At 41.0% G+C, this 13,183-nt stretch overlaps 1 protein-coding gene across 2 annotated transcripts in view; it reads left to right on the top strand.

Annotated features, from left to right (window-relative positions):
* The window catches only part of CYB5A (cytochrome b5 type A), a 28,494-nt gene extending 15,946 nt beyond the window's left edge, over positions 1-12,548 (top strand). The window contains exons 2-6 of one of the 2 annotated variants that reach the window (XR_013996369.1): positions 4,054-4,182; positions 6,166-6,195; positions 8,538-8,561; positions 9,611-9,645; positions 11,256-12,548. Coding sequence is in view for 1 of the 2 variants with exons in the window: in XM_081097860.1 (XP_080953986.1) it covers positions 4,054-4,182; positions 6,166-6,195; positions 9,611-9,645; positions 11,256-11,337 (276 nt within the window). In the remaining variant the exon portion in view is untranslated. The remainder of the gene's footprint in view (positions 1-4,053; positions 4,183-6,165; positions 6,196-8,537; positions 8,562-9,610; positions 9,646-11,255) is intronic. The other variant, XM_081097860.1, reaches the window with a different exon arrangement.
* Positions 12,549-13,183: the final 635 nt, after the last annotated feature.

Raw genomic sequence — 13,183 nt, 5'->3', positions numbered from 1 at the left:
GGGGAACATAACTAGCAAAGGTGATGCCAAAATTATAATTTAAACTCATCTTTATATTTTGAGTAGAGAATCTAAGGAACTGTAAAATGGCTGTAGAAATAAACAGTAGCAATGAAGAATGGACCAGGAGAGTGTTTTGACTCAGTAATCAGTTTCTGAATTAATGTAGTTGCAGACTGTGTATTTGAGTGCAGAATGACTGATTTTATTCACATTTTCTGCCTCCTTAAGATTATTGCCTATATATCAAGAATTTGTTGAAATCATCTGCATCAGGAGTAGTATCTAAGTTTCTTTTATCTTGCCAGTTTTTAGAGATCATTTTTAGTGTACACCATTAAATATGAAATAGAATTTTCCTGCAATTTAATAAATCTTGGATATGGTGGATTCTCTAGTAATGCAGTTATTACTTTATTATTTCTTTTTGGCCTCATTCAAAACAGGATTTGAGGCACCACTCACATTGTGTTGACTCTATAAATCTTGGTCTTTTCATACAGAAGTAATGTAACCCAAGGCCATGCGCCATCAATTGTGCTTTCTCTGTATCTGACCCTCATCTGTTTGTGCTGGTTTGCTCTGGTGAAGCATCTGGTGCTATTTTAGTGTTATAGTCTTTTTTTTTTTTTTCTGTGCATGACAAATTGGTTGCATGTTTTATCTCTCTCGCTACTAGTTATACCGAAGTAGGTTAGAAGATGGGGAGCCGGCAGCAGCCCTTTGGGGTCTGACCTTCCTCACTTGAACAGTTCAGATGTGACCTCAGTAGGACATGGGAGGATTGTCCATTGGGTTTGGGTCATGTTTTTTGTAATGATATAAACCATTGAGCTTTGTAGTGTTAAACATAGGGCACCATCTTCTCAGTGAGATTCTTGGAACTTGTTGGTGACGAATAAAGCTTATCGTATGGTCTCTGAGGCGAGGCTGTGAGTGTGGGGCCAACCCTGATAACCTTGTTCGCTCTCCCGCAGGAAGCAGAAGAACACCACCTGCACTCAGTATTTATCCTATTAAAGCAAATTCTTACCACTGCAGTATATTTCAAAAGAGGAAGCGTAGATGGGATCACGGCTCTGTCAGCTTCACAGGTGAAGCGGGACCTGTTGGTCATTGGTTTTAAATATGTGGACTTTTCACAGCAGGTAACTCAACAGTGTTTACCTGGAAATACTGTGGCACTGCTAATTAAACATGAGAGGAGAAGCTGAGCTTGTTCCGTTTATTAGCATTGTCCAAAGGACTGTCGGTATTGCTTCATCATTATAGGTATTTGGTGCCCAGTGAAAAAAATTTATCAAGTTTATAATATGTTCTTCCTTTTTGGACTCTTAGTTTTGTGTGTGTTTTTGTTTTTAGAAAACAGGGGATACACCTTTTAGATCATTGAGCCCCACACAGGCTCAACGAGTGCCATTAATTGGAATGACCGACCTATCAAGGGGAAGGGGAGACCTGCCCTCCCATCTGTCAGGCATTGGGCATATTGAGACATACAGTGAAGTCCACAGGCTGTCCTTTGTTGCCTGTCCTTCCACTGGAAGGACCTCTTCTTTTCTTGGCTTTATTGATACTCATTTACCACTTTTTGTTTTCTGCCTTATTTGCATTTCTCTCATTTTTGTATGTATCTGGCAGACACGTAACTTTAATAAATCCTCAAATTCACAAGCACAGTTACAACTGTATTTCTCACATTACATAAAGTGCAACTGAAAAAGATTTTAAGAGATCACTTCAGACCTTTAGTGATTGTAAAAGGAGGACTGAAGCCATAAAATTATTCATTTATGTTAAATTAATATACTGAAACCATCTGCATCACAAAAGGCTTTATTGCATTGTCATTATACAGGTAAGAACTAACAAATTCCTTACCCTTTAACACCCCAGGGCTGGCAAAAATGTAATACTGGTGAGACTTGATCCTGAGACCTGCCACACAGAAGAGTCGTCTGGTCCTTGGCCAACTTCAGCTTTGATGTTGGCCATTCCTTCTTGGATAAGTCAGTTGACAGCAACTTGACAAAGGCTGCTGGGGTGCGCCCTGTCTGTCCCACACCATCCACCTCCTCATCTCCCACTGCCTTCAGCCTGCCCTGGGCTCCCATCACCCTCTGCCACCCTCACCTAGATAAGCTCACTGCAGTCTCCCAAATCCTCTCCTGCTCTGACAGCTGCTGTCCATGCTGAAGACAGGGTTTTAATTTTTAAATGAACCTGATTTTGTCACCTTCCCTTCTTAGAGCCTCTCAATGACTTCTCGTTGCTAAAGATGACAATCTCCGAAGAGGCCTGATCTTTGTGCGCCCGCCCTGCCCTCTCCACCTGCTCTTTCTCCCTGGTCCTGGACCCACCTGCTCCCTCCTCTCTGGGAAGTTCAGACACACGGTCCTGCCCCTCACTCAGCTTCTTGGTGGCTGTACACCAAGCATGTCAAAACTCGTGGACCACAGGCCTCATGCCTCATTTATTTGGCCTGTGTTAGCCTTTGAGTTTGACATGCTTCTCAGAGCACTGGTTTTCACTTGAGTTGTAATCATGGAGAGTTTCTGTTGCGTCCCTAAGCAATTGTTGGGAGCCCTGACCCTCTGCTCATGGTGGAGCCTGGCATATTTGCTCTCTGGCACATAGCAACATGTGGTATGTGCTGAGTACATAATAATGCAAGTGGCACATAGTAATGCAAATAGCACATTATTTTCCCAAGTTCACTTGGAGGAGTAACCACTAGGCATACTGTCTCTGTACGATGTATCATCATCTGCTTTTTGTCTAACAAAGCTGCGTGCATAAGGTCGCGATCACAATTTTCTTTTTTAAATTATTCACACATATGCATATGTATACCCAGATTTCTCTGGATGGCAAGATTATGGGTGATTTAGGTGATTTTTATTTTCTTTTTGTGCTTTCCGATTTTTCTATAATGTAGATGGATAACTTTCATAAATAGTAGAGGAAAAAAATAAGTAAATTTGTTTAGCATTAGATATATTTACACAAAAGGAGGAGAAACAGGTTTCAAAACAGAATAATTGTCCACATTTCTAAAGTGCTATGTACCTTTACGTCTTCCATTATTGGGAGGAATTAAGACGAGACTACAGTCAGTTGTGCAAGAGAGAATTGTTTTCTTTGGTTATTGGAGATTATAGGGGCTTAGCTCAAGGGCAGGTGAATTTGATCTGAGGTAATAATGAAGCTCAATTTAAGAAGGTTTTTACCCCTGAAAAAGGATTTAGGATGATATAATCAAGTACTTTCTTTTTATTTGATCGAGAACTCCTTCCCTTGCCTTCACCCATATCCATGACTGGGCCCGTGTGTCAGTCTCCCCTTCCTGCATCATGACCATCCTTGGGTTTTACCAATTAAAGCAGATAAGAGCACTGAAATGCTCTGATTACACAAACGGCTCTTTCTACCCCTTCCCTGTGTAGAATTGAACTCCTTCCTCTTTGCTTCTGCTCCCTATCAATGACATGTCCCTATGGCAGCATCTTGAGCAAGTCACTATGATATCTGCTTGCATCATTTTCGTTTTGAACAAAAGGTAAGTTCTGCAGAAAGCAGGGGACTCGCTTACCTGTCCATCATGCTGTCCCCTCTCTGTACTTGGCAGGTGCACAGTGTACTTTTCAAAGATGAATTACATCTAAGGTTATGGTGTAGGTACTTAGACCTAAGAGGTCAAAGGGACAGGACTCAAGACAAAAAGACTGAGAAGAGCAATTTTGAGAGCTTTATGGAAAAGTAAAGAGGACATTTGCCAAAGGATTGAAAATATCTGCCTAATGCTGTTATTGCCATGTGAATAACCTGGGGAAATGAACACCATTGGAGAAGGGTTCTACCGTACTTTCAAGAAGGCATTTGAATACAAAGGAGTATATTGTTTTCATCCACATTATGGATGAGTTATACTCACGTGTTGTCATCTGTGACTTCTGGAGTAACCTATTTGGTTAAATAAACTGGCCACTTCCTTGATCTGATTTGCTTGGAAAAATATTTACTTATTTTTATGTCTATAAATCTTTTCAACAGCATCCTGGTGGGGAAGAAGTCTTACGGGAACAAGCCGGAGGGGATGCTACTGAGAACTTTGAAGATGTTGGGCACTCAACAGATGCTAGAGAATTGTCCAAAACATATATCATCGGGGAGCTGCATCCAGTACGTGCTTTTTGGGGGCCTTTACTTCTTTCTCTTTAAGGCTATAGGTTGACATTACCCAAATCTGTAGACTTGCAGATTTAAAAAGGAGTAAAGTAGAACAATTCCTCCTGATTTTATAACACCATTTTTGTCAGAAACAAATTGCCTAGAAGTTTCTTTGCATTTCCCTGGTTGCGTTTTCCATTGGCATTTAGAGTCAGAATCCTCTAACCCCGAGGTCATGCCCTGGGGACAGTGTGTCTCAGACCCTGAAGGGTCACAGAGGAGCAAATTTTAGAAAGTGGAGGGTATAAACCCAGTATAATTTATTTATTTATTTATTTATTATTTATTTATTTTTAAAATATATTTTATTGATTTTTTACAGAGAGGAAGGGAGAGAGATAGAGAGCTAGAAACATCAATGGGAGAGAAACATCGATCAGCCGCCTCCTGCATATCTCCCACTGGGGATGTGCCCGCAACCCAGGCACATGCCCTTGACCGGAATCGAACCTGGGACCCCTCAGTCCGCAGGCCGACGCTCTATCCACTGAGCCAAACCGGTTTCAGCTATAATTTTATTTTTTATAGTTTTCTTTTTTGACCAAAATATTTTTTAAGGTTCCCCCTTCTATTTTCATTAGTTTGAGACTATTGTATTCTTAAAGAATGATTTTAATTAAGAAAAATCAGCTCTATTAAATGAGTAGACTCTGCCTTCTATAAAACTTCACCCCATATCTTTGGGACCATCCCCACTGGTGCTGGTTCATGGACTGGCCTTGAGGAAACACTGGCCTGATTCAGCTTTTATATCAAGCAGGACCTTCCGTGGCATTTGTAAATGGCCATGTACAACTTCACTAGTCTGTCCACTGAAGTTATCAGGAAAATAGCTGCAAACTTGGACAGAAGCAGCAGAGCTACCCGGTGTCCTGAGCAGCGGGCGCTCCCGCCTTGTGGTGCGTGAGTGAAGGAAAGGAGAGAGGAGGCTCTTCAGGGAACCTGTAGATGGGACCGTTTAGAGCACTTCCACATTTCCATTGAGTTGGCAGTGGGGTTTGTGGAGGTAGGAATGGTACTTGGAGAAAATACAAATCTTCATTTGTCTGGAGATTTTATTCACCCACATACTTTCATCTTCATACTTCACCAAAAGGGGGCAGTTTTATGGTAATCAGCGGGGCCTGCCCTTAAAAACATTCCATCCTGTCCTTACTCTCCTTTCCAAACCTTGTGAGGGTAGAGTGCTGGCTTTTTAGGATGTGATAGCAGCATTTTTGTCTCATCTGCCTATGGGATTCACCTGTGGTCTGTTTTAGATGCACTTTATTTTGGACTGACTCAGCCAGAGGTTTAAGTAGATTATGACACTACAATTGGGAGATTGCAGGAATTCACTGAGGATATCACACAAATTGTACACACACATACATATATACACAATGCATATACACATGCACACATACATACACACAATGCATATAAACATACGTGGATATATGCACAATGCATTTATACATACACACATATATACACAATGCATATACACATACATATACACAATGCATATACACATACACACACATATATATATAATGCATATACACATACACATGTACACACACATACACACATCTCAAAGGCAATTTGAGAGGATAGAAGGGAGGAATCTGATTACTCAGCTGCTCCCCGAAGTAAAGATCAGAATCCGAGTTTAATAAGTGTACACACATCAACATATAAGTATGACTATCATGGATACTGTTCTAAACTTGGAACTCTAGATCAAAATACCTCTCAGCACTTAATCAGCTAACAATTTTTGCAGTCAAGTCAGTGGGATCAAACTTTGAGTTTAGCAGCCTAGATAAATGAACCTGAAATGATAATTACTGAACAATAACATTTTTTAGAAATTGCAGTAAAATGAGCACTTTGGAAATGGCACATTTGTAGACGTTTCCATTCTGTAATGTGTCTTGTTTTTTGTTGCAGGATGACAGACCAAAGATAACCAAGCCCACGGTAAGTGTGACCATATTGGTGTCTCGGTGGCCATAGTTATTGCCACTGTATCTCATCCCTGAAAACTGTAGGGCAGAGGTCTCTTACTGACCTGACTGAGGCCAGCACAGGCGTGTTTCTAGGTTAAATGAATATGTAACCTGTTGGGTTGGCTCAACACACTTTTGTATTTGTATAGACCAGTCATTAAGTTTCATTAGGAGAGTCGTGTGTTCTCATCATAAACTCTCAGTACCTAAGAGAATTTTCCCATCATGATTATCAGTGGATAACTTTTGAAGAGCTAGCTCCTTTTTATAACTCGCACTGTGCCTTTGGAGTGAAAGATTTGACTCAGCCCTATTTTCAGAGAACTTAAAATCTGATTGAGCTGAGGTCTTAATGCTTAAACCTTTGAGGACACTTCCTATGTCTTCATCTCCACATCTCAGGCATAGTAGATGTTCAGTAAATCCTGGATAAATTTAATGTTATTTAAATTAAATGATAACTTTTTGGTGCATTTTTCCTTAGGAAAGGAAAATAATTCTAGTGATACTAATTTTGTGCCAGGTACTCTAGCCCTTCTCTCTGAGGTGGTCATCTCACTCATACTTGAAGATAAATCCATAGTAAGAAATGTGACAACCGCTCGAGTCCCTGAAAGGGCAAGTGGGAAAAATAGTCCTGGGCCTGTAACTAAAGGACTGTGGGGGAAGTTTGCTTAAAACAAATGACAGAAAGGATACTTTTTCTGTTTTGGTTTATGTTCTTGGTTTTATTAGAGAGAACACCGCAGCAAGACTGCACAGGGCTCGTGTTAGGATCTGGTGAACTCATTTACCAGCTGTTACTGACAAGACATTGTCTAAATTTAATCTATAAGAAAATCAAGCAGTTAATCTAGCAGAGCATGAAGGGCCACTTTTACCTTGGCAACCCAGATAGTACAGTGAAAGTCTGCGTGATGCTGTTTCATTTATATTCTCTCTTCCCCTATTCAAGGAAGGCTTAAGTTCAACGTTTTTATCTTTGGGAAGATAAAAAATGGACTTCAGACTTTGAATTGCCTCTGTAACAATTGCGTAGAATCCTTGCTGTTGGTTCATATGGCGTTAGCACCTTTTCTGAGGCTGCTTTTTGGACTGCAGAAATTCTGCGGTGCATGAAGTTTTTGCTTTTTCTCCGATGATGCATTTTAAATTAACAAATCTATATCTAATTTGCTTACATGGAGGATATTAGAGGTTGGAGTGCCTTTTCTTGGTTGTAGTTTTCAAAGCATTCCTATATGTATGACTTTATTTGGTTCTCAGGCATCCCTGAGAAGGTGAAGACTACGACACTCAGACCTTGTCCCAAGTTTGATCTTGTTCAAGGTCACACTGCAGCACCAGGGCCAGCACCCATTTTAGGTTTGCAGACTCTTAATCTTAAGCTTATGTAGGCTCTTGACTTCACTAATGAAAAGCATTAGTCTGACAATAGTATTTTAGGAAAGAGTTCCAATTAAGGAATGGGCTAAATTAGATGACTTTGATTTGCAAAAGCTCGATGGCCTTTGCATGTCTTCATATATGAACTGCGTTTAGAAGCTGCTGGGAGGTAGCTTGTTAACCTGCCACATGTTTACTCAAGGTCACAGAGTGAACCGGTGGCAGAGCCTGTAACAAAAACCATGGTCTTTTCTCCCTGTTTGTGGTTGACATATTGGTTAGTTACATACGAAAGCCGAACCTAACCCCTTCAGAGCATTGGGTAGGAAAGACCGTTTCCTTTTTCATCAATGGGCTAATTGGTAATTCAAATTGCTTTATTCTCAAGCATCCTAGGTAAAAGCCTAACAGTTAACAAGCAATCAAAATCTCATATGATCTCTTAAAGGTTAGCTCTGTACAATTTCACTGTTGCTGCTGGTGGTGAGGACGTACCAGTGGTGTTTGAGCATCAGTGCTCAGGCCAAGTGGGCGGAGGGAGGCCAGGCCAGCTGTGTCCATGCAGTTGCCAGCATGTTCGGTCAAGTGCATGTGCATGTGCTCCGTGTAACAAAGTAACGGATGCGTGTTTGCCTGCTGTTTACTATTTCAGGCCTAACTTTCTGGTGTGACAATAATATTTTGCCTTCAATGAACTGTTGTGTTGCAGAGTTGATTATGTCTTTCTCCTAATAGCCAACTAGTATTTTTGCATATTCCATTTCTAAGAATCTTTGTTAATGTTACTTATGAAACAATTTGAAAAATCACCTTGAAGTAGTTGTGAATACTTGTTGTAGTCTCAAGGATTGAACGTTGCTCAAAAAGATAAGAAATGTAAAGTTTTCTTTTTTAATAATTTATTTCCCCTCCCTCCCCCCATGTCAGGATTCTTAACGGCCATGTTCCCAGGTTGGTGGGTCTCTGAACTGCTTTGCTTGCTCATCCCTAACAGGTGTCCGCCCTTCGGCGGGAGCTTCAGCATGCCTGCTGTGTGGAGCTTCGCTTCAATGCAGACCTGCACACCGCTGCTTGTGTTGCTAACGGTTTTTTGTTCTGTGCTTTGAGACCCTGCAGAGATGAAATGCTGCTGCCGCCTTATTTATGGCTCCCTTCCTCCGTGGTCCTAATGCTTTTGCTGGTGTGGGTTTCAAAAGAGTGCTTCTTAACACGTTTGCAAGCATGGAAAAGTTTCTGAGTCACGAGGCCTTCGTCATTCGGCTGTTTGGGGAAGTGTGCATTTTCCAGAGCCATCTCAGTTCACTCTCCCTGTCTGACAAGAACTCTCAGAAGCTGCTGGGAGGTAGACAGGCCGGAACTGTGACAGACCCCAGCACACAGGGTGTCCTGGTCAGGAGGTTCTGGGATGACAGTGTGAGGTCAGTCCCCAAGGCCTCCAGGATCTTTCTAGAACTGTCTTGTCAGAGCTAAAGAAAGATTGCCCAGTGTGTTACAATTTAAATGGCGGTTCTTAATTTTTTCTTTTTGGTTGACATATCCTTTTAATATAATTTGGGGACACTTTTACTTCATATAAGATTTGAATGAAATAAATGTTTTTATTGAACGTTTCATTCATGATTTTGAAGAATTAAACTTTCTTCTTAAAGGTAATGATGGGGTTGTGTGTGTGTGTGTAAATCATATCTGTTGTCCTTTTCTACATTAAACTATTCAGATATCTGTTGTATACAGGATCTGTAGCCTATTAGTTTTTAACATTTTCTTTCAAATTCTCTAGGTTACGTTCATAAGTAACTTAAATGTAGATCATTCTTAAAATTCTTCAGAAAAAAATGGTGAAATTAGGCATTTTAGTGAAAAGAGGTAGATGATGTAATTTCCCCTTTCAATATCTTTTTGAAGAATGCAGTAGATGAAATACTGTGATCTTCTTATAAAACAGGTTTTTCATTCAGTTGTTCCCCTTAACTTACTTTACTTTTTTTCTTGCGTTTCAGGAAACTCTCATTACTACGATTGACTCAAATTCTAGGTATGTGGTAGTTTCCTTTTAAAATTATTGTCATCAGAAGGCTCCTAGAATCAGAGTTGGACTAGAGGCCCGTCCCTGACTTCAGGGCCTCTCTGATGCTCAGGCTCTCATGGAGCTCCCCAAAGTGGACATCTAGGGGTCACCTCCACTCAGCACCCAGACTGCTCAGGGCATTCCCTCCTAACCTGCACACAGCTCAGACCGAGAGTCTCCTTTCCCCACAGGGCAGTCCGAGGGCTGCACAACCTTTTAATCTCCAGGCAAGTATTTTATCTCCTTCCTTATTTGATTGTGGTCAGTTCCTTAAACTGCAGTGATTCCATCTCTCTAAACATGGCTCAGTTTTCCGTGGCCCTGAAATTGAACCCTGTCATCCAGGTGTGACCCAAATCACTTGTTCTGTGGACTAGATTTCTTCATTTTAGTCCAAGATTATGGGAACATTTTTGGCAGGTCTGTCGTATTGACTTGTATAATTTCCACCATATATATATTTTTTTGGACCTGAGCTTAAAACCACAGATTTATGCCAATTTTATTTCACCCTGTGAAAGTTAATTGCCTGGGCTGTTGGTGTTCTGGTCCCTTCCTTGCCTCCAGGCAGTACCACACCTTACTCTTCGCTGCCACATTGTTCCTTCCAAAAGGGAAACTAAAACCCCACCGAGATGAAAATCACACCGTGATCCTTCTGCATTGAAATCTTTATACTGACATGGTCTTTGAATGGGTTGATGTGTGCAGAGGATTGAAAGATGGAAAGTGTATGGCAAAAAATGGATGTATACATAGATGTTGTCTGGCTTTATTCAGATTCTAAAACCTATATATTAATTTCTGTTTCCTAAGAAATGATAGATTCAAATCTAAATTGAAGGCCTCCCTAGCTCTGCCCCTGATTTGATCTGTAATCTGTTACTTATAGTAGGTCCAAAATTCTATGCCTCAGGACTGATCACTAGGTCAGTTAGGCATTTTTGTGAACTTATATACAACTGTGGGCCACATGTGGTTTCTCAACACGCTAAGTCTGCTACATGCGTGTAAAGATTAGATTTTCCAAACAGAGTACAAGCGGTAGAGCTGTGGTGCTGGTCAATCTTAATCAGCCTTTCGTTCAAAGCCCTTACCTTTCCTTCCAGCTCAGGGTGCCGGATTTGCCCTTGGCAATAGCGCTTGCAAAGGCTCTCCCAAAAGGGGAAGCTTGTCCTTCTGGTTCTCAACCTAGTGCTGAATGTCTGAAACTAGAATAACACCTGTAAGGACTATTCCCTTTGTGAGTTTGTGATACTTAACCCAGAGTTGATGTCCTTTAGGTAAGTCACCAGTCCTAGATCATAACATCTTTTGGGGGAGTGATTCATAGCTGTTTGTATACATTTATAGAAGGAGATATAAGTGGAACTGGGGGGTGAGGGAAGAGGTAATTAGTTTTCTTCTATAGCTAGAACAATAGCTGAATTGGCCAGAATGCCAGCTCACATCACTTTTAGCAACTCAGAGTGGTCTTTCATGGAGAGGTTAGAGATGATTTCCATGGTAACTGGAAGGTGCAGAGACTGTGTCACCTGCATTAAACACCATGAAGTATCATTGCTGTTCCTTTCTAGCTGGTGGACCAACTGGGTGATTCCAGCCATCTCCGCACTGGTTGTGGCCCTGATGTACCACCTCTACATGGCAGAAGACTAAACACCTCCGCAGAAGCCAATGGAAAAAAAGGCTGCCTTGGATCAAGAAGAAAGAAGCCAGTGTTAGCTGCTTCGACGAACAGAAACCTTCACCTGAAAAGTAATTTTAATACACCTATTTCCCCCTCCTACGTTAGAAACCAACCAAGTCAAAAAGAACTGTTCTGTTCTGTCTACCCTTGAACTTTCGCATTGTGCCTTCTTCCTCATCAACTCTTTTCAACGTCCCACGACTACGTGATTTACTCACTGTAGGCACGATCTTTCGAAAATGCACCTGGCTTTTCAAATATACCACCCTGTGTGCCTGTCAATGTGGGATGTAATTGTCTTTAATGTTTCAAATCTCTGATTGTCTAGCGGAGTCATTTAATGTATTAATTAAATGAAGGTTGTATGACGTGAAGGTTTGTATGATGTGAGGAAGGGAATATCTAGTTGAAAACCTGGTATTGCATGTTTCCCATTTAATTTCTTTCTCAAGGAAATTAAGAAAGGCCCTGGGTATGATAGCCTAAGGATTTCTAAAAATTGTTCTACCTGAGATGATCAAAAGAAAAAGTGGAGATTTCTTCTCTTCTTTGTTTAAAAAATACCAGCAACAAAAAACAAACTTGAAACCCATGAGAGGACATTACAGCGGTCCTCTCTCTCAGCTCCAAAATATCAGTCCAAAGTTTTGGGTTATATAGGTTCTCAAGGTGAAAACTGTTTGTGTATTCTTGCAAGGAAATGCTGATTTTCTAATCCATAAAAATACACATTTGAAAGAGATTGTGGGGCATTTGGAATCTGATGTTTGAAGGCATTGAGCTGTTGGAGATGAGCCTTGGGGGATCTAGCAGGGCTCCGAGGACTGAGTGGCTCATCTCCGATTATTTTCTCTGCCCCATGCTTTTTGTCTTTCAAAGTGGAAGCTGGGGGATGAATCTGTAGACACTCAGTGCTCTAGTTAGCTTTGACTGTGCAAGTTTTCATGGGCATGCTAGCTGACTACAGAGGTGAGGGTTCTTCAGAAACCACTGACACACTGAAAGGAATTTTTTTTTTTTACTACAGAGAATAAATTTTTATAACCCTTGACATGTATCACCCTTTGCATCTTCTGTCACTGAAAGTTAAAGTTGGAGCAAATCTAGGGGGTGGGGAAAGATGCTGTATCATGGGGGAATCCTTTACTCAGATTTCAATAAACGCATGCCTGGAACAAAATCACGCCTCCTGTGATGGCCTTGTGGTGCTGACATTTCCTCTGAGTTCCGGGACATCACGGACATCAGAGTCCGGGGGCTCTGGTCCACATGTGCTGCCTTGGCTTAATCATGGGTAGCTAAGGAGCGAACTAGAATGACTGTTAGGACCTGCATTCTGCTTTTTGACACATAGCGAGGATTTCCATGTCCAGTTTCTCAGTTTTTCCTCTAGGAATGGAGAGAGGTTGGTTAACTGCTCAAGATGTGTTTTTCAGCATCATTATTGTGGGTGTGTCTGCAAAAGGAGCAGTAAGACCAAAGGGATTAAAACAAGAAATGAGTGCTCACCACCAGGGCTCTCTGTAATCTCAGAACACACTCCTAGGAACTGTTGCTAACAGAGACCACACAGCGTCGCCATTGGGGAGAGGAAAGCTGGTGGGAGGCTTAAAAACCTTTTCTTGAGTATATTCAAGTTTTAAAGTTATGCCAGGTGAGGCATTTCTTCTTTCATTTATATATATCTAAGAAAAGTTTAGTTATTTCTTTGCTTTAGTTCTCTAAAGGATACACTCAAGAACTTCATTAATACTAGAGGTCATAATGGTAATTTTATTATTCAACTTGTATTATTACTGTGTTAATGAAAATTTA

Source organism: Myotis nattereri, assembly GCF_964212035.1.
Source record: "Myotis nattereri genome assembly, chromosome: 8".
Lineage (NCBI taxonomy): Eukaryota > Metazoa > Chordata > Mammalia > Chiroptera > Vespertilionidae > Myotis > Myotis nattereri.
The sequence above is the reverse complement of the archived record's forward strand: the minus strand, read 5'-3'. Positions and strand labels throughout refer to the sequence as shown.